The following is a 26,945-nucleotide window of genomic DNA, read 5'->3' as shown; positions in this document are numbered from 1 at the left end:
ATTACAGCAAGGACACCTTTCCAATAGGGGGCTGCTGAAGAACCCTTATATCACAACAAAAAGCACAGACAATTAAAAAATGATCATAGGTGCAGTGATCCCTAAGTGGCCAGTTCAAAACAGCTGCTAAAATCTACCTTGCAAAATTAAAGAGGTCCCATATTTAAGTATCAACACTCCAACCTCTCTCCTCACCGGAGGTGGTGACCCTCAGGTGAAACCATCAGTCATCTCTCTCTAGTGACAGAGCCACCCTACAGCCTGGTAAGACTATGGTGACTTTACCTTCCTTTTATTCTTAAATGATACTGGAAACAGGCTGTCACTGGCTCACATAATAAAGGTTTATTCTACAAGCGCAAACGAGGGAGAACAGATCTCCAGGCAAAAATGGAAACTGCTGGAGAAACTCAGCAAGTTTAGCAGCATCTGTGGAGAGAAAGCAGTCAACACAGTGCTTTGACCCATTTATCAAAGGTAAGCCTCTGGAAGTCTGCTCCTTGATCCTAGTTTGAGTTACATATTTACACATTTTCCATCATGTCAGCTGTCTAAGACAATGGGACTTTTGTAGACTTATAGCAATCAAACAAATCACAGCACTTTGCAGCTCTTTGAGACAAAGGAATCTCGGCTTGATTACATCCTTTTGTAAAATTAACCAATTCTTTCCTGGCATGCATTTCCCCCCTCCCCCAATGTTGTTTGATCGCCCCTTGATCTGTATCTACCTATCCTGTTAACCCCATGTCAAACTCCTTTATGTAAGTCTCGCACTGCCATGACTCCTGTGTTGTCACGTGTGAAATAGCTTGCCACACAATCTGTCTATTACCAACCTTATAAGATTGTAAATTCTAGAAACTATCATAATTATATCCCTTCTGCAATATAAGTAATTTCCTTTCGTTATAAATCCCAAGGCTTAGATTCAGTATAGGATAAAAAATGAGGTCTGCAGATGCTGGAGATCACAGCTGAAAATGTGTTGCTGGTTAAAGCACAGCAGGTTAGGCAGCATCCAAGGAATAGGAAATTCGACGTTTCGGGCATAAGCCCTTCTTCAGGAATGATGAAGGGCTTATGCCCGAAACGTCGAATTTCCTATTCCTTGGATGCTGCCTAACCTGCTGTGCTTTAACCAGCAACACATTTTCGGCTTAGATTCAGTATAGGTTGACTATCTTGCCTCTGGTGTGTGCCACCAACTATCAGTGCACATCTATATTTTCCTTCAGATTTCAAGCATTTTTTTAAAACAAAGTGTCTGCATGCAACTTGTCTAAAGGCTCACAAATGTGAAAGTCATAGCACATTTTTGAAATATTCACATGGAACGATAGCTGACCTCAGGGACACCAGTTTCCATTCAAACAGACATTGTTTATGTACCACAGAAATTAGATGATGTGCATGAGAAGATCACGCACGCTTATATAAGTAAGACACAATGTATGTCGCAACTATTTCAATCTCCTCTTTATTCTCAACCCATTAATAGATGTTTCTGTTCTTTGATGTGAGCTGCACGGACTAGGCCAGCATTTCTTGCCAATGCCTTATTGCTCAGGCAGCAGTTAGGCAGAAATCACATGGCTAAGAGTCTGGAGTGACATGTCAGCCATGCTTCCTTCCCACAGACATTCTTAAACTGGTTCAAAAGCCCAAGCTGAATTTGCTATGGTAGGAATTTTGCACATTTCTGGTCCTATGACAAATTAATTTGTGGAATCATAGGGATCCAAATCAAAACAGATATGAATTTTGGAAGACTGGAGATGGTTTCACCCAATATTGCATCAGTAAAACAATTTTGTTTCAGTACTCATTCATATAGAGGTACAGACTTCAGTATGGTTATAAACAGTGACTGCAGATGCTGGAAACCAGATTCTGGATCAGTGGTGCTGGAAGAGCACAGCCATTCAGCGAGCAGCGAAATCGACGTTTCGGGCAAAAGTCCTTCATCAGGAATAAAGGCAGTGAGCCTGAAGCGTGGAGAGATAAGCTAGAGGAGGGTGGGGGTGGGGAGAAAGTAGCAGAGAGTACAATGGGTGAGTGGGGGAGGGGATGAAGGTGATAGGTCAGGGAGGAGAGGGTGGAGTGGATAGGTGGAAAAGGAGATAGGCAGGTAGGACAAGTCCGGACAAGTCATGGGGACAGTGCTGAGCTGGAAGTTTGGAACTAGGGTGAGGTGGGGGAAGGGGAAATGAGGAAACTGTTGAAGTCCACATTGATGCCCTGGGGTTGAAGTGTTCCGAGGTGGAAGATGAGGCGTTCTTCCTCCAGGCATCTGGCGGTGAGGGACCAACGATGAAGGAGGCCCAGGACCTCCATGTCCTCAGCAGAGTGGGAGGGGGAGTTGAAATGTTGGGCCACGGGGCGGTGTGGTTGATTGGTGTGGGTGTCCCAGAGATGTTCCCTAAAGCGCTCTGCTGGAAGGCGCCCAGTCTCCCCAGTGTAGAGGAGACCGCATCAGGAGCAACGGATACAATAAATGATATTAGTGGATGTTCAGGTAAAACTTTGATGGATGTGGAAGGCTCCTTTAGGGCCTTGGATAGAGGTGAGGGAGGAGGTGTGGGCACAGGTTTTACAGTTCCTGCGGTGGCAGGGGAAGGTGCCAGGATGGGAGGGTGGGTCATAGGGGGGTGTGGACCTGACCAGGTAGTCACGGAGGGAACAGTTTTTGCAGAAGGCGGAACGGGGTGAGGAGGGAAATATATCCCTGGTGGTGGGGTCTTTTTGGAGGTGGCGGAAATGTCTGCGGATGATTTGGTTTATGCGAAGGTTGGTAGGGTGGAAGGTGAGCACCAGGGGCGTTCTATCCTTGTTACGGTTGGAGGGGTGGGGTCTGAGGGTGGAGGTGCGGGATGTGGACGAGATGCATTGGAGGGCATCTTTAACCACTTGGGAAGGGAAATAGCGGTCTCTAAAGAATGAGGCCATCTGGTGTGTTCTATGGTGGAACTGGTCCTCCTGGGAGCAGATACAGCGGAGGCGGAGGAATTGGGAATATGGAATGGCATTTTTGCAAGAGATAGGGTGGGAAGAGGTGTAATCCAGGTAGCTGTGGGAGTCGGTGGGTTTGTAAAAAATGTCAGTGTCAAGTCGGTCGTCATTAATGGAGATGGAGACTGCACCCCCACCATCACATTCAGTCCAGTTACAGGTTCCGCCCTCACATCAGCTCCACACCCACACCAAATCCCAGCTCCCAGCCCTGCCGAGTTTTCACCATCCCTCCAGACCTTCGCCTCACTGATGACAAACGATCAGTTCTCAGCAAAGGACTCACCTTCATCCCCCTCCGTCCACGCATCAATGAATTTAATACACGCCGTGACGTCAAACAATTCTTCCGTCGCCTCCGAGCTTACTTTCACAATCAGGATTCCCGCCCATCTTCCGAGGACCCCTTCGCCCACCTCCAACACACTGCATCCACCTGGACACCCCGCGCTGGCCTATTACCCGCCCTCGACCTCTTCATTTCCAACTGCCGCCAGGACATTGACCGCCTCAACCTGTCTACCCCCCTCCCCCACTCCAACCCCTCACCCTCACAACACGCAGTCCTCCAAACCCTCTGCTCCAATCCCAACCTCACCATCAAGCCAGTGGATAAAGGGGGTGCAGTGGTAGTCTGGCGCACTGACCCCTACACCGCTGAAGCTAAACGCCAACTCGAGGACACCTCATCCTACTGCCTCCTAGACCATGACCCCACCCCCTATCACTAAACCATCATCTCCCAGACCATACAGAACCTCATCACCTCAGGAGATCTCCCACCCACAGCTTCCAACCTCATAGTTCGGGAACCCCGCACTGCCCGGTTCTACCTCCTTCCCAAGATCCACAAGCCTGACCACCCTGGCCGACCCATTGTCTCAGTATGCTCCTGCCCCACTGAACTCATCTCTACCTACCTCGACACTATCCTATCCCTCCCTCATCCAGGAACTCCCCACATATGGTCGAGACACCACCCACGCCCTCCACCTCCTCCAAGACTTCCATTTCCCCAGGCCCCAACGCCTCATCTTCACCATGGATATCCAAAACTTCTACACCTCCATCCATCATGACCAGGGCCTCCAAGTCCTCCATTTTTTCCTCTCCCGAAGTCACCAACAGTACCCCTCCACCGACACACTCATTCGTTTGCCAAACTGGTCATCACCCTAAACAATTTCTCCTTCGAATCCTCCCACTTCCTCCAGACCAAAGGGGTAGCCATGGGCACATGTATGGGCCCCAGCTATGCCTGTCTCTTTGTTGGCTACGTAGAACAGTCCATCTTCCGTAATTACACCGGCACCACTCCCCACCTCTTCCTCCGCTACACTGATGACTGCATTGGCGCCACCTCGTGCTCCCACAAGGAGTTTGAGCAATTCATCAACTTCATCAACACATTCCATCCTAACCTTAAATTTACCTGGAGCATCTCTGACACCTCCCTCCCCTTCCTGGACCTCTCCATCTCCATTAATGACGACTGACTTGACACGGACATTTTTTTTTTACAAACCCGACTCCCACAGCTACCTGGATTACACCTCTTCCCACCCTACCTCCTGCAAAAAATGCCATCCCGTATTCCCAATTCCTCCACCTCCGCCGTATCTGCTCCCAGGAGGACCAGTTCCACCACAGAACACACCAGATGGCCTCCTTCTTTAGAGACCGCAATTTCCCTTCCCAAGTGGTTAAAGATGCCCTCCAATGCATCGCGTCCACATCCCGCACCTCCACCCTCAGACCCCACCCCTCCAACCGTAACAAGGACAGAACGCCCCTGGTGCTCACCCTCTACCCTACTAACCTTTGCATAAACTAAATCATCCGCCAACATTTCTGCCACCTCCAAAAAGACCCCACCACCAGGGATATATTTCCCTCCCCACCTCTTTCCGCCTTCTGCAAAGACGGTTCCACTCCGTGCCTACCTGGTCAGGTCCACGCCCCCCTACAACTCACCCTCCCATCCTGGCACCTTCCCCTGCCACCGCAGGAACTGTAAAACCTGCACCCACACCTCCTCCCTCACCTCTGTCCAAGACCCTAAAGGAGCCTTCCACATCCAAAGTTTTACCTGCACATCCACTAACATCATTTATTGTATCCGTTGCTCTCAATGCAGTCTCCTCTACATTGGGGAGACTGGGCGCTTTAGGGAACATCTTCGAGATACCCGCACCAATCAACCACACCATGCCGTGGCCCAACATTTCAACTCCCCCTCCCACTCTGCCGAGGACATAGAGGTCTTGGGCCTCATTCGCCACCGCTCCCTCACCAGATGCCTGGAGGAAGAACGACTCATCTTCCGCCTCGGAACACTTCAACCCCAGGGCATCAATGTGGACTTCAACAGTTTCCTCATTTCCCCTTCCCGACCTCACCTTAGTTCCAAACTTCCAGCTCAGCACTGTCCCCATGACTTGTCCGGACTTGTCCTACCTATCTCCTTTTCCACCTATCCACTCCACCCTCTCCTCCCTGACCCATCACCTTCATCCCCTCCCCCACTCACCTATTGTACTCTCTGCTACTTTCTCCCCACCCCCACCCTCCTCTAGATTATCTCTCCACGCTTCAGGCTCACTGCCTTTATTCCTGATGAAGGACTTTTGCCCGAAACGTCGATTTCGCTGCTCGTTGGATGCTGCCTGAACTGCTGTGCTCTTCCAGCACCACTAATCCGGAAGCAGACGTCAGTATGTCAGTGTTGATTGACCGCATAGTTAACCTAGTGTTTGCATTAAAGCCCATTATTACCGAGAAATCAACCAAGACGTGCTGTTTTGGAGACAATGCCACACAATAATGTAACATTTTCTTTATTGCAATAACGATGTATAAAGTATCATCTTTAATACTTTTAATGTTAAAATAATTAGAAAAGCATTTCAGTGAATTATAGTACAGATTATCAAAATGTTTCATTCAGCTTCTTTGGGTTGTTTACCCCCTGGAAAAAACATGGTCATGAAATCATTTCCAAACATAGCTTTGTAAAACAATTCTGCAGACTTTTCGTTGTTTAAAAAGACTGAAGTTTACAGCATACAGTGTAGTTTCAAAAGAACCCCTTAAAATAACCAAATTGAATGTATAAAGGAATTGTATTGATTTACACAAAGTTAGATGAATAAATTAACAGAAAAATAAATCAAAAATCGGCCATTTCTCCTAATCACCCTGTCGCTAATTTCCTTCACAATAAAAAGGTTAAATACATAAGTATTCAGTGTATGGTGCAATTTCACATTTGTGAAGATTACTACTGTGTTTTGAGAATTGGTTAGTTTCCAATAATGAACTATAGTAAGTTTTAGCTTTGGCTACAAAACACTTTACAAAAGCAATGAGACCATTTCTGAACATGGGTAAATGTTGCCTACCACATGAAATGGACACAACACTAGTAACACCCACTCCTCTCACACAGAAGTGATTTCTGTTTCCTATAGGAGTTAGCATGGATTGTTGAACAGTGGCAGTGTAGGATACATAAGAGACCACGAGAATGCACCCTGCAATTTGCAAGCTACTCTTTCTACATTTCATTGTTTATGCACACATACACAAAGTTCATTTGGTTTTTTTTTAAAAAATCAGTTTTTAGCTGGCTGAACTAAGCAGTACACTGTTTCACAGAAGATTAAATTTGTGTTCTCTAACAGAACTCTATGTACTGAGCTTTATTTAATGACACTGTTCAGTATCAGTTATATAGATTTCTTAAGACATCATTCATATGAAGGAGGAAGCACAACAGCCTTTTCAAGTTTGAACATTCCTAATAATTGCAAACAAACATACTCTGAAATTACTCTTCAATTTTATGGTCAGGTTTACACTGTTTCATACAATAATCATTTCAAATGTCATGCATTTAACTGCAATGGAAAGGAACATAGTTTATTTCATACCCACTTGATGCTAGCATATTAATGTGCAAAACTATGAGGAAGCCAAGTCATGGAACCCCATATACTTTTACACCATTTAAAGTGACAAAAACTTAATGTAAAAGTATTTGGCAAACATTTTAAATGCTGACATTCAAAGAAAATGTTTGAGGATAGGAAACTAAGGTAGCTGTAGCTTATTTTTAACAAAGATATTGTAAGCTAAAGATGCAACAATGCATTTCAGCACAATCCATAATATAATATAGGACTAATAGTTTCGAGACTACATTGAACCTTGAACTTGTGAAACCAAAGGTGGGGGCAAGTAGGTGCATTTTCAAAATTTGAGCTCAGTTCTACATTTCCACAAGTATAGAAAGAAAAGGCCAGTTAAAACCTGAAAAGCTGGCAACTTTTTAATATTCCCTTTTCAAAGCATTGCTCTGCAGTTAAAAATATGACAGCATAACTAGGATCTTGCTTAAGCCTCAATGCTACGTTGCAACATGTAAGAAACATTTGCATGGGACATATGTAAGCAAGTTAAATTCCCAGATCTGCTTAAACGAGGGCTAAAGGAGGGGGTGATGTGTGCATGACAATCCTTCTAGGAGAGTCTTCACAAACCCTGGCTGATGCCCCTCTATATATTCAACCATAAAACTTAAATCTCTCGCCCTGATTACAGGCACATTACAATGTACAGTAACAATCTTTGAAAACAATGGCTCCAAAATCACTCCCGCTGTGCATTTCACAGAAATGGGGGAACTGAAGGGTAACAAAGAAGCATTTCCTGTGAACCTCTGCTACTTAAATATCAGAGCTTTTGAGTGCGAAACTTAGAACACATTTTCAACTAATAGCAGCCCTGTGGAAGACCAAAATAGTGAAAGCAGCTTTTGTTTTTGTGACAGAAGGTGGAAAAATACACCCTCTTTGAGAACTCATTCAATGTAAAGCACTAACTACAGTTTATATTAGGCTACTCAATTTCACAATGATCATCCAATATACATAAAATAGGGAATCAATCGAATTTGGTAAGCAATTTCTCTTTTGGAAGGCACCTCAGTAAGGCTGTAAAGGCTTTTCATATTAATGCAATTTAACTAAGTTATTTCAAAAGAAAAAATATTATTGCTGTTGTTCCAGTAGCAGAAAGAAAACTTTCTGTATACAGTCAGAAAAATATGCTTTCATTCAAATCAAACTCAGGCAAATTGACAGGCCATCAGGGTAAAAATCAAGTAGTTCTCATGATCCTTGAAACTCAAAAGGTTTCATCCTTTGTGTGCTTATTTTGATTTTGATCAATGGACATGTGAAACACACTAAATCCCAGGACTCATTATTTCCTACTTCCAGCCGCTGCACTGGCGTTATCAAAACGCTGTCGTGTACTAATCATTTAAGAGTAGAAAGTAAGAACACTCTGGTGGTTGCCTCGTACAAGTAAGATTGGCGGCAAATCCTTTGAGAGAGTTTCAATCCAGGCCATGTACAGTGCACTTGAGACAGCACCTTTTCGTGCCACTGGCAAACTCCTGTAAAACAACAAAATTTATCATCAGCACAGTCCGTACCAAACTGACTGGTAATTATTTCAGCATGTTGGACAGATTTGTTGATAATAGTCAAATACTAATTAGATGGTAATGAAGATTTCAGAGATAGTTAATAAAACAATCCATGAATGTTAATTATTTTAATCACTGCCAAGTTAAAATCACAACACCAGGTTATAGTCCAACAGGTTTATTGGGAGGCACTAGCTTTCAGAGCATCGCTCCTTCAGAAGGTGATCATCAGCAGTGTTCTGAAAGCTAGTGCTTCCAAATAAATCTGTTAGAGTATAACTTGGTGTTGTGATTTTTAAACTTTGTACACAGGCACCTCCAAATCTTAATCACTGTTGGCGTTCAGATTTACCTCAAAACAGAAATGGTGAGGTTTCTTTTATATAAAAACAAACTTCTGATGGATTTATTATTGTCACATGTACCAAGGTAGTAAAAAAAAAACATTTTTAATGTGCTAGATAGATAAATCATATCTTATTTAAGTACACCAGGGTAATTGAGCAGAATGCAGGATAGTGTTACAGCTACAGAGAAGGTGCAGAGAAAGAACAACTCTATTACATGAGAGGCCTGTTCATAAGTCTGATAACAGCTGAGAAGAAGCAATTCTTGAACTTGCTGGTACATGTTTTCAAACTTATATATCTTCTACCCAACCAAAGAATATGGGCGAGAGTATAATAGGGGTTGGAGGATCTTAGATTGTGTTGGCTGCTTCCCCGAGTCAGCGGGAAGTATAAACAGAATCAACGACAGGTCTATGTTCACAACTAATTTCTTGTGGTCTTGGGTAAATGTCCTGAAAGAAAATAAAACAAAACTGCAGAAACTGGAAACCTGATTCAAACCTGAGAAAGCCAGCAGATCCAACACCATCTGTGGTGAGAAAACAGGTCATATTTTGAGTCCAGTGACTCTTCTTCAAATCAGATATCCTAGATATTGACACTGGCTTTGTTTCCAGAACATTCAAACGTGATATTGTTTGCATGACAGGAATCAGAGGGAAAGGCCAGATAACTAAACTCTTCATGAAAATGTTATAGATATTAGGATGGAATTCCATGTGATTTCTGAGGAAACCATGAAGAGGACCTACAATCAAAAGGTATTTTATTTTTCCCTTTCCTTTTGCAATAAACGATCACACAAACAGGAGTCAGTCCATGGTTGGATTCTACCGCATACAGCTGTGAATGCCTTCTTTTAGTTGATGTTAAGTTGCTTGGCTGAAAATGCACTAAGAGCTTTTTGATTCGCGTGGGCATTACATAAACAGGATCAGAGTTATTTTTGTATTTTTCAGAGTGTGCACGCTCTTACCTACACCTATTGCTGAGGAGTACAGCTCTTTACATGTCCATTTCTGAAGATTTCCGCAATGATAGGAAAGTGGACTGCAGCCTCACTCACTCAAAACAGCAGTCTCTGATCAACATCAGATTGAACCACAGCCTAAATATCATTGCAAGTTTTTGTAAGGAAGCAGAACTCTTTATAGAAGAGAAAACCTCAACATTTCCACACCGACTTTAATGACAAAAGGCTAAGGTGCAGTCATGTCATATTGGAGGCCTAAATGTTAATTACTTTCTTCAGGGCACTCTGCAAGATTGTAAAGTTAGTTAACAGTCCAATAAACAGAGACAAAGAGGACACAGTCAGTCAGTTTGATAAGCAGCCTGCTCTACAAGAGGGCCCGAGGATAGGGGTTTTTCTCCCCTGTTAACGAGGGGAGCGTGATTGGCAGCTGAGGTCACTGTGGTGCATCCATGCGACAGTCTGATGAAGAGCTGGTAAACGGCAGCTATAGATAATGTAGAGGGGGAAGTGGGTGACCACCAGGATCAGGCAGCTATAGGTGTTCTCAAACAGTACGCAATTCTGAAAACTGACGAGAGTGATGGTCCATTTTATTTCCCAAAGCCTGTCCAATATCTACAAGGCACAAGTCAGGAGTGTGATGGAATACTCCCCCCTTGCCTGGACGGATATGACTCAGATACCACACGAATCTTGACACCATCCAGCACCACTCTAATCTAAACTCTGTTTTCAAGCATCTGCAGTCATTATTTTTACCATCCAGGACAAAGCAGCCCTCTTGATTGGTACCAGATTCACCATCTTCCAATGATGCAGTTGGTACAGGGTGTAGAATCGACAGGATTTACAGCAGCAGTGCACCTGAGCCTCCGCTGACAGCGCCACCTGCAAGGTTTCCCTCCAAACCACACATTATCTTGACTCAGAACCAGATCACTGTTCCTTCAGAAGTGGGTCAAAACCTTGTTTATTGCTTCCCTACAGCACTGAGGTATCCCAGACCACACCCACTGCTTCAGTTCAAGGTGGCAGCTCACCACCAATCCTTTCTTAAGAGGAGCTGCTGGAGAAACATAGCATGTCTGGCAGAATTGATGGAGAGAGAACCAAAGTTTTGTTGTAAGCCAAGTAGGACTCTTCTTCAGAATGACACTTTCTCCAACATTGAGTTTTGTTTCAGATTTCCAGCATTTTTTTTGTGTGTCATCTAAGGATGGATGTGCTGGTATTGGAGGGGGTCCAGCAGAGGTTTAGATGATCCCAGGAATGAAGGGCTTGTCATATGAGGAGCAGTTGAGGACTCTGGGTCTGTACTCAATGGGGTTTAGAAGGATTTGGAGGGGGACGTATTGAAACTACCAGAATACCAAGAGGCCTGGATAGAGCGGACATGAAGAAAATGGTTTCATTAGTAGGAGAGACTAGGACCCAAGGGCCCAGCCTCAGTGAAAGGATGACGAGAATTTCTTCAGTTAGAGGGAGGGGAGTCTGTGTAACTCATTGCTGCAGAGGACTGTGGAGGCCAAGTCATTGAGAGAAGTTCTTGACTGATAAAGGGATCAAGGATTATGAGGACAAGGCACGAGACAGGTTGAGAAACATATCAACCATGATCGAATGGCAGAGCAGATGCAATGGGCTGAAAAGGACTAATTCTGCTTCTATATCTTATGGTCTTAATACACTGGTAGAGTTCCCTTTCTCAGCTCACCTGTTTCTGAAACCTATATTCATGTCTTCATTACTCCAAACTTGAGAATTCCAATTCACTCTTGGCTATTCTCCCATGTCTCACCTTCTATAAAATGGAGGTCATCAGAAAATGCTGTGATCTGTACAATACTTTGCACCACGTCCCATCCTGGACTGCTCTGCTCATACTCTCTGATCTGCTCAAGCAGTGCTTCATTTTAATACCCCAGCTTTCAAATCTCACCATAGCCTCACCTTGCCCTATCACAGTAAACTTCTCAAACCCCACAACCCATCAAGATATCCTCTTGCTCTGACCCCTTGAACACTCCTGTTTTTCATTACACTCTCATTTGGTGGCCATGTCTTCACATGGAATATCCTCTCTATCTGACTCACTACAGTGAAGACACAAAGATAATGGACAGGTCATGTGACCCAAAAGTGTTCTTATTTAGCTTGTTGTTTTATTTTATAATGTTCTGAGAATGGCTGGGAATGACTTATTAAAAAGGATTATTATTAATTATTAAGCAGCCATACATTTTTACGTAACTAAGTAACGTGTACTAAACTAATAAAATTGTTCACAGAACAAAAATGGCAGCATCTGCGGGGAAAGAAACAGTTAATGTTTTTGAATCCTGCATGAAGCTGAACAGAAGGCTAGAAAAGGGATGGATTTTACATTACTGATAAAAGGTGGGAGGAGCAGGAAGCAGATTGGAAGGTGAGAGGGTGGAGTGAGCTTAATGATCAAGGATGTCACAGAACAAAAGCAGGAATGGTAATGGGATTTTTATTTCTTTCTTTTTGCAGCCTACAAAGTGGAAACAGGCCCTTCAGCCCAACCTGTCCATTCCACCCAGTTTTCACAATTAATCAAGTCCCATTTGTCTGTGTTTCGCCTATATCCCTCCATACCTATCCCATCCATGTGCCCATCTAAATGTTTCTTAAAATGATAAAATTGTACTCATCTTCACCACTACCTCTGCCAGTTCATTCCAGACACTCACCACCCTGTGTGAAATAATTGCCCCTCTGGACTTTTTCATATCTCTCCCCTCAAACCTATGTCCTCTAGTTTAGACTCCCTTACTATGGGGAAAGCTGTTGACTATCTACCTTATCTATGCCTCTCATTTTATATACTTCGGAGGTCACCACTCCCTTGCCCACACTCCAGGGAAAACAAGTCCCAGCCCATCCAACCTCTCCTTAAAGACAAACCATCCAGTTCAGGTAGAATCCTAATAAATCGTTTCTTCACTCTTTCTAGTTTAATAATATCTTCTCTATAGCAGGGTGACCAGAACTGCGCATAGTACAGTATGGCCTCATCAGCGTCTTGGACAGCTGCAACAAGATACCCCAGCTCTTAGATGTTCTGACCAATGAAAGCTAACATGCTGAAAGCTGCCTTCACCACCCTGTCTGCCTGTGACTATTTTCAAGGAGCTTACGAACCTGTATCCCTAGACCTCTGTTCCTTAATACTCTCCCCAGGCCCTGTCATTGACTGTGCAAGTTCTAGGCAAAAGTGAGGACTGCAGATGCTGGAAACCAGAGTTTAGATCAGAGTGGTGCTGGAAAAGCACAGCAGGTCAGGCAGCATCCGTGGAGCAGGAAAATCGATGTTTTGGGCAAAAGAATACTATTCCTGATGAAGGGCTTTTGCTCGAAACATCAATTTTCCTGCTCCTCAGATGCTGCCTGACCTGCTGTGCTTTTCCAGCAACACTCTGATCTAAACTGTGCAAGTCCTGCCCAGGTTTGCTTCACCAAAATGCAATACCGCATATTTATCTAAATTAAACTCCATCTGCCATTCCTTAATCTGCTGGCACAATTGATCAAGGTCTCGCCGTATTCCCAGATAACCTGCTTCATTGTCCACTATGCCAGCAATGTAGGGGTCATCCTCAAAACTACGAACCACACCTCCTAAATTGTCATCCAAAAAAAATGGGGAAAGACACACATCCAAATCATTAATATAAGTGACCATAAGACTGAACACTGCACGTTTCCTGTGGCATGTTGCGGGTCACAGGCCTCCAGTCTGAAAAACAACCATCTACCACAACCTTCTACCGTCAAGCCAATTTTGTGTCCAATTGGTTAGCTCTACCTGGATCCGGAGAGCTTTAACCTTACTCAACAACCAATCAAGTGATACTTTGTCAAAGGCCTTGCTAAAGTCCACATGGACAACATCTACCATACTGCGCTCATCTACTTTCTTGATCACTCCTTCATAAGAAAACTCAATCAAATTCATGAGACACGCTTTCCCACGTTGAGTCCTTGCCTCTCCAAATGCCTGTAGCTCTTGGTTCTCAGAGTCTCCTCTAACAACCTATCTACCATGGATGTTAGGCTCACTGGACTGTAGTTCCCAGGCATTTCCCTGCAGCCTCTCAAATAATGGCACATTAGCCATCCTTCAATCTTTGGGCACTTCACCAGTGGCTGATGGTGATACAAATACCTCTGCTAGGGGCCCTGCAATTGCCTCCCTAGCCTCTCACACAGTCACGTTTGTTGTTAAAATCCACATCTGCAGATAAAACGAGGTGATGAAGAGGAAAATCCACCTTTACAACACTGGCCATGAGTTTTAGCAACAGGTGAGAGTCCCCCAAATACAAACATGCTAATCTGTAAACAAACACTTCCCAGTTGCCTCTGTATGCCCCCACAATCTCCCAATAATCCCCCAACATTGTCTTTCCACAAACTCCAGCTATCTTCTGGCATTTCTTAATCACTTCTCTGATCTCATCGACCTGCCCTATTCCTGAGCTGCAGAGCAGTCAGGAACATTATATGTCCAACAGTCAGCTTATACCAGTCACTGAACAACTCTCTCCCCCCCACCCCCCCCCTCCCCCAATTGGGAAAAAAATCCATCCTTCTAGCTATCCCAACTATAGTCATAAACCATCAACCTGCAGCAAAATCCCACTCCCAGTGTATGTACTACTTTGAAGAAAAAAAGACATCTTAACAAAATCGCGACACAGTGTCAGTTCAAACTATGAAACAAAAGTGGCATCTGTGCATTAGTTACGCTAACAAATTATACCAAGTGGACATAGATTCAGAGTCAGAGTCATACAGCATTGAAACAAACCCTTCGGTCCAACTTGTCCACGCCATCCAGATATCCTAAATTAATGAAGTCTCATTTGCCAGCACCCGGCCCACATCCCTCAAAACTCTTCCTATTCATATACCCATCCAGATGCCTTTTAAATGCTGTAATTGCCCCTTGGTCCCTCTCTCCCCGCTCACCTTAAAACGTAAGTCCTCTAGGTTTGGACTCCCCTACCCTTGACTATTCACCCGATCCATGCCTCATGATTTTATAAACCTCACCCCTCAGGCTTTGACATTCCAGAGAAAGCAGCCCCAGCCCATTCCTTAATCCATCCTATAAACAGCTTGTTTTACAGATCAAAATGGATAAACTCTGCCACAATACATTCAGGAGACTTGGATAATTGTTCATTTTAAACACCAGATACAAGAGTTGGGGGCATCATTGCACAAGTTCATGGTTTGTTTTGCTTTGCCCATCAGTTAATGGGCTAGAAGTTCTGAGTAACTTTTGCCCAAATGTTTGAAAAGCACTTTTGCCGATCTGAGGCTCTTATGGGGAGATGTTACTGGTTTGTTTTTTGAAAGAGTAAATTACAACAAAAGCTAATTCCCATATAGACGATTTCCACAAAAGCAAATTTCTGTGGATGTTGGAAATTTGCAATAACAGAAAATGCTGGCATCAATCTGAAACATGACCCTCTGCTTTTCTCTCTCAGCAGTTGCTGCGTCAGCTTGATGAGGTCCAGCATTTGCTGTTTTTCATAATTATTCAATCTTGTAACTCATGTTAAAGTGAATGGTAGAGTTTATTTTGAAACGCTTTCTTTTCTTTTACATAATTGAGCACAGCATTATTAACACTGCTAAATCAAAGTAATAGAGCTCATGATTGTTAGTGACACCAGTTTAAATATATTTGACGTACTGAACTTGATCACAGTACTCAGTTGGCAGTGACATTTCAGTGTGATCTGGAGCCAGTCTGATCAGTCTGTGTTAGCGACTATGACCCTATGCAAATGCGCAGGAGACATTGAGTGGGAAATCAAAAAAACTGTTTCAGTAGGGATTTATTTTTTTAAAAAAGGTTCATAAAGAGGGTGTTTCTGATATCAGATCTAGAGTTACTTTGGACTCAAACATCCCCAATGCTGCAAACTTAGTATCCTACAATTTTACAGCATGCGTTCATTTGTTAAGCAATATTATTTTACATTTTTTGTAAAGTTACTTACATGACAATGAGGTTAGCAGTGCTCGAGTTCTCCCTTAGCAATTCATTCAATCTGATCTGTCGATACGTCTAAAATGGAAATAATAATTTGTTTAAAATGTGTGCGATTTTAAAACAAAGTAAACTATTTGAGCGGATATCTTTTCTGAGCTTGGATTGCTGGTAGCATTCATTCATCCATCCAACATAATTCAGAAAGTAAGCCTCAGTCAGAACTCTAAGGAAATATGCCAAATCTGGAGCAACGTGACGACAGTGAGAAATTCAGGAAGCCCATGTCATGATGTCGTATATTAGGATGGCATGGTGGTCCAATGGTTAGGACTGCTGCCTCACAGCGCCAGGGACCTGGGTTCGATTCCAACTTCTGGCAGAATTTGCCCCACATTCTCCCCGTGGCGAAAGTGAGGACTACAGATGCTGGAGATTAGCGTCGAGAGTGTGGAGCCAGTAAAAGGACAGGTCCGGCAGCATCCAAGGAGCAGCGGAATTGATGTTTTGGGAAAAACATCATTCCTGCAGGTACTCCGGTTTCCTTCCACAGTCCAAAGATGAACAGTTTGGGTGGGTTAGCCATACTAAATTGCCCATTGTGTCCCAGGATGTGCAGGCTAGGTAGATTAGCCAATGGGAAATGAAAAGTTACATAGATGGGGTGGGTCTGGGTAGGATGCTTTTCAGAGGATGAGTGAAACCTCGAAGGGCCAAATGGCCTGCTCCCACACTGTAGGGATTTTATGATCTCGCCTTTTACCATCAGTCTGATCCTCCTGTGAATGGCACAATAATAACCAGCTGCACATTTTCTCCAAATCCTGCTCTAATTATTTGAACCACCTCCAATACTTTCCTGTGTTGCCCTTGCATGACCTGATTCAAATGTGCTTCAAGCTCACTAGGACAAAGAGAATTTTGAAAGTGTCCTCAGCCAAAATAATTTGTTTAAACAAACGTACAAATGCTGGGATAGTTCGACTAACACTTTCAACGTTAGTCAAAAATCTTTGCAAGAATTGCACATCAGCCAACAGATACTCAATACACTGAGACAGGTAATCATTGGATACCTAACTTTTATCAGTTTACACATTTTTGTACAATACTTAGATTCATTATTCAATAAGATTGTCATGCTTTTTAAAATGAAATAGTTAATGATTTGACATGGATTGGTTTGCCAGATCTTAATTTAAATTAAGAAATAAGCGACCAATAATGCAAGATACCATGTAGGTTAAAACGGTAGAAGGGAAACAAACTTGCAATAGAGAAGTGATTAGGAAATGCAGTCTGGAAGAAATCAAGAGAGAGGAGTTGTTCCAAGATGCTGTGATCCTCACTGAGGAATAGGAAAATCAGGTCTAAGAGACGAGTTAATAGAACAGTGGCTTGTTTCAGTTTTTACCGACTGTGAATTGGCTAATAACACAGTCATTACAAAAACAAAGATAGTCACAGACATCAGCCTCTTCTCCAAAATGAGCACACACTATATTACGCAAACAAAGGCGAACGTAGGAACAAATCAGGAAAAGATATATTCCAAGGGTTGAGAAAAACACAGCACGGTAAGTTTTAGCTCCTCAAAATGAAACAGTTGGGTAGGAACTCAAACTCTTACTAACTTGAGGGATGATTTTTCTTTTATTTCCAGAATACAGTAAGCTATGAAGATCTACAATTTACTGATCAATAGGTGGCAGAAATAGGTTCACTGGTAACTTTCAATAAGAAATGGAGTAATTTACAAGGCTATAGGAAAAGGGCAGTAGACTGATACTAACTGGATAGCTCTTTCAAAGGGATGTAGTGGAATGATAGGCTAGGTAAGCCCTTTCTGCGCAGAGTGACTGTTATGACTGTACTATTTTGTGTGAGGGATATATGGGTAGGTACAGAGGCGAGAAGATTGAAAGAAATTCCTCAAAATCTTTCACTGAACAAAATGCTAACCTTGGCATATAGTTGACACAAATGACTAATCTTCAATAATGTGGGCAATGTAGCATTGATCAAAACACTAGATTTGATTAAATTTAAACCTCAGCTAAGGCAGGCATCATATGGTGTGCAACATCCAGTTCCAAATTGCTAATCGTTTGGGAAATCCAACTGTGTTTATTGGGGAAAGAGGGGTGCTTGGGGCTCCAATCAGCATGAATGTTGTGAGAGCATACTGGAGCAGATCCACCCTCTGGGGGTTTGCGAATTCGGAACATAACTGGTTGGTGCAGCATTCCTCTGTTTCTGAGCAAACCCCTTCACAACAACAGAATTTAACTGCAGCAATCATTCAACTCTCAAACAACCAACACAGACCGGGAGAAACTTTGACTGATGACAGTGAAAGACAACTCTACAGAGAAAGAGAAATAAAACAGAAGATGCTGGAATTACTCCACAGGCCAGGCAGAATGTATGGTGGGGAACTGTCAATATTTCAGTCATTGAGAGTGTCACAGAGCTAGGAAAAAGTTAGGGATGCAACAAGTTTTAACTAAGTAAAGATGCATGGAAATTATGGGATAGGGTGGAAGACAAGAGATTACACGACAAAACTGAAAAATGCAAAACAAAAAGGAGTGTAGCATGGAAAAGTGAAGAAAGAATTAAAGTATTCTTCAAAATGGTCATCCAAACTGTATTTGGTGTCTACATTATTGGAGAGTGCAGCATAAGCTCAGAGATCTACATTCAGATTGCAAAGGAATTAATATAATTTGCTGTTTCACTTGGACAACACATTTGGGACCCTATCTGGTGGGAGGGAGAACTTAAAGGGCAGAAGTTGCATCCTCTGAGGTTACACATGGAACTTGGAAAAAAAGACAAAAAACAAAAGCAGTCTCAATGTTTCGGATCCAAAGATTCTTCTCTGGGACTGTTCCAAAAATCACCATTGGAGTTTAAATATTAACTGCTTTTCTCTCCATAGGTGCTGCCACACCAGCTGAGTTTCTCCAATACTTTTTATCTCAAAAGGACTTAGACAATTTGGCAGAATGGGTGGATTGGTGGCAGATAACATTCAATGTGAAGTAGTGTGAGGTGATGCATTTTGCTACACAGAATAAGGAGAGACAATACAACATAAGGAGTACAATTCTAAAAGACTTACAGGAGCAGAGCGACCTGGATGTATACGTACACATATCGCTGAAGGGGAAGGGACAGGGGAAGACACCTTAATGAAGCCTACAGTAACCTCGGCACAGAATACAAGACCAAGTGGGTGATGCTAAACTTGTGTAAGACACTTGTTAGATCTCAGGGGTATACAGTTCTAGGCATCACATTTAGGAAGGATGTGAATGCATTGGAGAGAGTGCATAAGAGATTTACTAGAATGACTATCAGCCTGAGAAATTTCAGTTAGGAGGATCAGTTACAGGGGCCAGTACAGAGCAGAAGGCAGCTAAAGGGGAGTTCTGTCGGGAATTTAGAGAAAAATTAATCTTGTTCATAAAAGGATCAAGAATGAGAGCGCACAGATTTGAAGTTATTTACAGAAAAAACACAACTTTCGCACAAAGGATATAGAACACTATCTGGAAGCATGGTAGGGCAGGTTCTACTCAGGCTTTCAAGAGGGGATTGGAGGATTATTCAAATTGAAACAATTTTCATTGTGCAAAGGGATGGTGGAAAAGACTGAATTAATATGCTGATTTGGAGAGCCGGTGCAGACACAATGGGCTGAATAGCCGGCTTTTATGCCGTAACAGTTGAGATTCTGATTTGGGGTCAGCACCATGGGAAAAAGGAGGGGAGATTGACGACTGAACACAATGTGGAGGACAGAACAATCCCTTTGGAATGTTGAACAGGAAATGAAGTGTGTGTTTACTTGTCATATGCTCAAGTAGGAAGCAGGATGATCTGTTAAATACAAAGGCTTATGTTCATGAAAAAAGGAGCAAATTATCATGATTCTGTTGTGCTGTGGAGAGATGCACAGGAAATGGAACAATCATTGTTGAGAGATCAGTTAAACGTAGTTGTAGAGGGTCCCAGCAGTTGAAAAAGGAAGACATCCTCTCGACCCTACTCCTCCTCTTTCAAATCCCACCCAGTCTGATGTCCAGCCATGTTTCCATCAGTCCTCTGACCTCCCCATGCAGTGCTCAGCAAAGGCCACAGCTTCATGCTGCATCTGCCACCACTTCCATGAACTGGGCTTCATGCAACAAATTCTTATGTTACCTTTTATTTTTCCTTCTGCTTGGCTAGGAGTCTTTCCCAAAGCAATTGCTTCTCACCCTCAAAATTTTAATTCAACTGTACCCCCTCTGTCTGGTCATTTAGATCCACTAGAGATTTTGTCATTGAAAAATTGCCAGAAAGACAAGCCTCTCATCCACTCTAAACAATCTTTCATAATGTGCAGTGTTCCGACTTACTGTCAATAAGTTCACCTCCCATGGAGATCTTCCCACAATGGCTTCCAACATCAGATCCAAACCCTACATAAACATCAACTTTGCTCCCAAGATGAGTAACAGTGTTACCCTTGAAGACTCATCATCAACTTGTTACACCCCATGATCCAACCATGACAAATGTCCTCTGACCAGCATCGTCAATCTGTGACTCTTCTGATGTCCTTAGCCACTTTAAGTTACTTGACCCTAACATGGGCACCCTCGATCCTTCTATACCCTCCCCCCACCCCCAGCATATTCTGAAGTTAGCCCCTCTTCTCCTTTGAAACTGAGCTCAGCCAAACTGCCTTTTTACCACTCCTTCTGCACACTGTTGAATCTCTCTGATTAATAACTTTTCCTTCAACTCTAAATGCTTTTCCAAATAAAGAAAAATTGTCCTACAGGGACCCACATGGGTTCAGTTTGATGACTGTCTTTTGACAGAATACATTGGACATTCACTACTTCCTCCAGTACACTGATGGATATAATTGCTGTACTTTATCTTCAAGAAAATCAACTTTTCCCATTGGATTTCTATCCTTGTGGTTCAGACTTTTGTCTCTCAGTCAGAGACTAGGCTTTCAACCAATATCTACTGAGCCTACAGATTCTCTCGCGACTTTAACTATACCATCTCACTTCCTATAAAAGGACACCTTCATTCCCTAGATTTTTAATATCCATCACATCTAGTCTGATGCAGATGTAATTTAACCCTGAAAAGTAAGAGGTCATACACTTCGGAAGGTGGAATTTGACATGGAATTATTCAAATGAAGGACATGACACTAGGAAAAAGTTAGATGTAAAAAAGGGATGTTGTCAACTATTTTGAGAGTAGAAGGCCGTATTAGTAGGGTGATGAATCAGGCATTTGAAATATTTGCCTTTATCAATTCAGCCATAGATTACAAAAGCAGGGAAGTCCTGATGGAATTGGATAGACCTTTGGTGAGGCCACAGCTGGAGTAGTGTGCAGTTCTGGTCACCTCATTACAGGAGGGATGTGATTGCAGTACAGGGGGTACAGAGGGGATTCACCAGGATGGCACATGTAAGTTTGAGCAAAGGCTGGATAGGCATGGTCATTATTGTTGGGAGCAGAAAAGACTGAGGGGGCAACCAGACTGAGGTGTACAAGGCTAAAGATGGACAGAGAGTGGATCAGCAGCAGCTGTTCCAGTCAGTTGAAGGGACAGTCAAGGTGGCACAGGTTCAAGGTGAAGGATAGAGTGGTTTGGGGTTGGGATGGATTGCGGGGTGGGGGGGGGGGTATTAGAAGGAAGGACAATCTTATTTACCCAGAGGGTGGTGGCAGTGTGGAATGTGCAGCCTGTAAAAGGTGAATTGCCTCTCATCTTTTAAAAACAAGTAGCTGGATGAGCTCTTGGCACGACATAACATTCAAAGCTCTGGGCCAAGTGCTGGTAAATGGGATTAGGTTGAAGGTCAGGTCTTTCATAAATGTCAGTAGAGACTCAATGGGCTGAAGGACCTCTTCTGCACTCTATGACTTTATGATCACATCTATTCTTATGTTACCTTCCATCCCAGTATTTCTGACAGGTCTTCCTTTCTCTTCAACAAAATCTCACATTGGTTTGACAGGCTCCTCAATTATGTGTAATCCATTTCTTGCAATTTTGCTCTTGCCCTTTTCCTACCCCACCAGAAAAGTCATCAGATTCCCTACCATCCTCAGCCTCCACGTTTGACAGATCACTTCTCTGCAATGACCACACCTCTACCTTGATGCAACACTTGCATCTTCCTCTTCCCTCCGCTTTCAGTGTTAGGATGAGACTATTCCTTTCTCACCACAATGGTCCACACCTGCAAAAACTTTCCTTCCAGTTTCCAGGATAAATTTCTATTCAAGAACAAAGCCAAAACCTGCCCCTTATCCCCTTCCTTCCTGCTATTCAGCACACCAAATACTCCTTCCAGACTAAACTGCAATTTACTTGCACTTATCAAATGTAGTGGATGATATTCGCTGCCCATGATGCAGTCTCCTCTACACTGGAGAGACTAAGTACTAAAAGGTCTTAAAATTGATAAATCTCCTGGCCCCAATGGGCTACATCCTAGAGTTCTGAGGGAGGTGGCTGAGGAAATAGCAGAGGCGTTGTTTGAGATCTTTCAAAAGTCACTGGAGTCAGGGAAAGTCCCAGATGATTGGAAGATCGCTGTTGTAACCCCCTTGTTCAAGAAAGGATCAAGACAATAGATGGAAAATTATAGGCCAATTAGCCTAACCTCAGTTGTTGGTAAAATTCTAGAATCCATCATTAAGGATGAGGTTTCTAAATTCTTAGAAGAGCAGAGTCTGATTAGAACAAGTCAACATGGATTTAGTAAGGGGAGGTCATGCCTGACAAACCTGTTGGAATTCTTTGAAGAGGTGACAAGTAGGTTAGACCAGGGAAACCCAGTGGATGTGGTCTATCTAGACATCCAAAAGGCCTTTGATAAGGAGCCACACGGGAGGCTGCTGAGTAAGGTGAGGCCCATGGTGTTCGAAGTGAGCTACTGGTATGGATTGAGGATTGGCTATCTGACAGAAGGCAGAGAGTTGGGAGAATAGGTTCTTTTTCGGAATGGCAGCCGGTGACAAACGGTGTCCCACAGGGTTCAGTGTTGGAGCCACAGCTGTTCAAGTTATATATTAATGATCTGGATGAAGAGACTGGGGGTATTCTAGTGAAGTTTGCCGATGATACGAAGTTAGGTGGACAGGCAGGTAATACTGACGAAGTGGGGAGGCTGCAGAAGGATCTAGACAGTTTGGGAGAGTGGTCCAGGAAATGGCTGATGGAATTCAATGTGAGCAAATGCGAGGTCTTGCACTTTGGAAAAAAGAATACAAGCACAGACTACTTTCTAAACAGTGAGAAAATTCATAAAGCCAAAGTACAAAGGGATCTGGGAGTGTTAGTCGAGGATTCTCTAAAAGGTAAACATGCAGGTTGAGTCCATGATTAAGAAAGCGAATGCAATGTTGTCATTTATCTCAAGAGGGTTGGAATATAAAAGCACCGTTGTGCTACTGAGACTTTATAAAGCTCTGGTTAGGCCCCATTTGGAGTACTGTGTCCAGTTTTGGTCCCCACACCTCAGGAAGGACATACTGGCACTGGAGCGTGTCCAGCGGAGATTCACACGGATGATCCCTGGAATGGTAGGTCTAACATACGAGGAACGGCTGAGGATTCTGGGATTGTATTCATTGGAGTTTAGAAGATTAAGGGGAGATGTGATAGAAACTTACAAGATAATACATGGCTTGGAATGGGTGGACACTAGGAAATTGTTTCTGTTAGGCGAGGAGACTAGGATCCGTGGACACAGCCTTAGAATTAGAGGGGGTAAATTCAGAACAGAAATGCGGAGTCATTTCTTCAGCCAGAGATTGGTGGGCCTGTGGAATTCATTGCCGCAGAGTGCAGTGGAGGCCGGGACTCTAAATGTCTTCAAGGCAGAGATTGATAAATTCTTGATGTCTCGAGGAATTAAGGGCTACGGGGAGAATGCGGGTAACTGGAGTTGAAATGCCCATCAGCCATGATTGAATAGCGGAGTGGACTCAATGGGCTGAATGGCCTTACTTCCACTCCTATGTCTGATGGTCTACTGTGACTGTTGCAGGACCACTCCATTCAGTTTGCACGAGAGATCTGGAATTTCCAATTGTCTGTCGTTTTAACGATCTGTCTCACTCACTCTCTGACTGCTCTCCCAATCAAGCTCAATGGGAAAATGATTAGACACATTACAGCTTTCTGGTCTCAAAACTAAAATTTAGTTTTCAGATCACAACCTCTGATCCCATCTTTTTGATTGGCAGCTGCCAATGATTTCAATTGTCATTTACACCTCATCCAGACTAACTCGCCTCCTTTTCGGCCTTGTGTCATCAAGCCTTTATCATTTGATCTCTCCCACCTTCAACTTTTCACAAACTCTTGACTCTACCCTTTCACATCTATACTTGAAAACCTGACAGCATCTTTACCTTGCCACGTTATTGAATAATCAACCTGAACCTTTATCTATTTGCCTTCCCGTAAACTGTACCAGGTAAAAGGAATCATGCCGGTATTTTGCTTTTACTTTTATAAATGTTGGTTATGTTTCATTCTGAATTTAAATGTTTCCACTGTGTACATAAGGTCCAGCTGAACTGAGTGTGACAAAGCATTGAAACAATTCCCAAAAAGATGTAGAAACCTTCATTCTGTAGATCTCCAGCTCATTGTCTGTGATCCTCCACGGTTCCTCTGCCTTCATTTTCTCAGATGCGTCTTGTTCTCTATCATCCTCATGAAGTCTGAATGGCTCAATCATCTCTTCAAAAGCTGCAATACTATTTAATACAAAATCAAGATGGTAAAAAGCTTGTTTTGGTTTTATACCAAATTTGTGCCAATAGCAATGGTCAGAAATTTCCACAGGTAAAATATTCAGTAATAATACATACTAATCCATTAATGAATAACCAGAAAGGAACAGGAGTTAGCAACTTCAGTGATTATTTTCCAAAGCTATATCACAAAATCCACCTCTCATCAAGATCACTTACTTGTCTTTGCTTGGCTTTGTATTCATATCCCCGAGAACAGTGATGTCTGAAAAATCTATCCTGAATTTGCTGAGTAAAGTGGCCATTCTGAAAGTCAATAATAAACTTAGTTAATTATTGATAACATTTTCCATATTCAGAATTACAAAGCAAATGCTAGCGGAGCTTCTCATTAACACTGCTAGAGAAACTTTGACAGGCAATGCTGTTATCTCAAAGTTCCAGCAAGTGCCCCTTTGCCGTTTTGGGGTTGTGATGGAGTTGCTGGTGTTTAACTGGGTTGGACAAAGTCAGAAGTCACACGACACCAGGTTATAGTCCAACAGTTTTGGTTTGAAATCACAAGCTTATGGAGCACTGTCCCTTTTTCAGGTGAAGTAGGCTTCATGTGATAGAAGGACAGCGCTCTGAAAGTTTGAGGTTTCAAATAAACCTGTTGGACTATAACCTGGTGTCATGTGACTTCTGACCTTTTTGGGGCTGCAGCAACAATTAGAAGCAAAGTTAAAGACAAAATTTGTGCTGGTTACTAATGTTTCCAAATAGTCTCTTCATGCAGTACACAAACTGCAATCCCCACTCATTTTATCTAGATGCTGTACAAGATTTCAAAACCTACTTTGATGCTTAGCCACACTATTTAACAAACAATTTTATGAAAATAGAACCAGATGTTTATTATTAACACATCTGCAAACACACATGTATATCATTTTCAGGTTGGCTAAAATTAATTACTCACGTCCTCCTATCGTGGTCTATCCTGTTTATTTTTCCACCAATGAACACTCTGATCTTGCAATCTTTCCACTTCTTCTTCGTAGTGAGAAGATATGGGATAAGTAGCGTCAAGCCTATCAAAGCAGAAAAAGCGCAGAGACATTTAATCATCCCAAATAACTCATCGTTCCAGCTCATTAACAAAGTGCAACTTAGCAAACAAAAGGAACTGGCAATTATTATCCTGCTGTGACTGGTTTATTTGTACAACAAAGAAAATGGAAAAGCTATACCTCCATCATCGAAAAGCCACCAGACGTCAATCGTCCCTTTACCCTGCTGCTTTTGGAATCGAGAGCTTGCCTGAAGCAGCTTCTGGTCATTCATGTTCAAAGGCACAGATGAACCTCTAACCTCTGAAAAGTTTCATGGAAAATTAGGCACTTTTCAAAAAGAAGGGAAAGTCATTGTAATCAGTAAGAGATCAACTTCGCAGGACATTTGAAAGAGAACACAGTTGACAGCGAGTAAAGTCTTCCAGAGAGGCAGAAAAAGACCAACTTTCATATTTTCTAATATTTGTTTTGGTGGCTTTTTAAAAATCAGGAAAAATGAAGTAATCCAGTGAATTTCTTCACGTGGCAAGTGATCTATTTTACTTCACAAGATCAAGTAAATTTTCTCTTTAGCAAATCTTTCCTAATATCTAATCCCAATCTCGAATTTGCTCCAGAGCAAATGATTGCCTCCCCCAACTCAAGCATAAAAAATTAGCAAATTACTCAAATATTAAAGTATGCGGTCACTGTTTCGATTTCTAAAATGGATTGAATATATAAAAAGGCACCTAGTGACACTGGTTAAGTCTTGCAAGTGCCAGACAATTCCATTCCTGCAAGGTCAGAGCATGCATTGATCTGTACAACTTACTTCCACTCAGCATAAGTTATTTAATTTTCTGGAGCGAGATTGTTTATAGAGAATTCTCATTTGTTTGTATGCCTTTTTAATGGCACTGTTTAAAAAGAACAAAATATTGTTACATGGCAGACTTTTATTTATTGAATAGGAGTTTATTTTCTGATAGTCAATTACCTAGCACTGATTTACAACAACGGAGCCACAATTCATTTTTCTGCACTCTGGTATAGAATACACAAACTTTTTATAAAGAAGGAAACCACAATAAAACTAAATTTGACTGATTCTATGAAAAGGAGGATGAACATTGTTTTGAATTTTGGGGAGGATTGTGTATGTGGTTTTGGGTTTGGTAGACAAACAATAAACTCTCCCACCACCTCTAGAAGGACGAGGAAGAACGAGGAAGAAACATTTTGCTAT

The 26,945-nt window shown here is 42.6% G+C and overlaps 1 protein-coding gene across 2 annotated transcripts in view; it reads right to left on the bottom strand.

Annotated features, from left to right (window-relative positions):
• Positions 1–6,317: 6,317 nt before the first annotated feature.
• The window catches only part of slc12a2 (solute carrier family 12 member 2), a 219,469-nt gene continuing 198,841 nt past the window's right edge, over positions 6,318–26,945 (bottom strand). For both annotated transcript variants that reach the window (XM_060841259.1, XM_060841268.1), the window contains exons 22-27: positions 25,895–26,017; positions 25,624–25,735; positions 24,882–24,968; positions 24,530–24,665; positions 15,874–15,941; positions 6,318–8,473 (exon numbers count right to left, since the gene is read on the bottom strand). In XM_060841259.1, the coding sequence (XP_060697242.1) occupies positions 8,338–8,473; positions 15,874–15,941; positions 24,530–24,665; positions 24,882–24,968; positions 25,624–25,735; positions 25,895–26,017 (662 nt within the window). In that variant the 3' untranslated portion in view covers positions 6,318–8,337. The remainder of the gene's footprint in view (positions 8,474–15,873; positions 15,942–24,529; positions 24,666–24,881; positions 24,969–25,623; positions 25,736–25,894; positions 26,018–26,945) is intronic.

The sequence above is a fragment of the Hemiscyllium ocellatum genome, chromosome 2, assembly GCF_020745735.1.
Source record: "Hemiscyllium ocellatum isolate sHemOce1 chromosome 2, sHemOce1.pat.X.cur, whole genome shotgun sequence".
Lineage (NCBI taxonomy): Eukaryota > Metazoa > Chordata > Chondrichthyes > Orectolobiformes > Hemiscylliidae > Hemiscyllium > Hemiscyllium ocellatum.
This window is presented reverse-complemented; position numbering and strand designations above follow the sequence as displayed.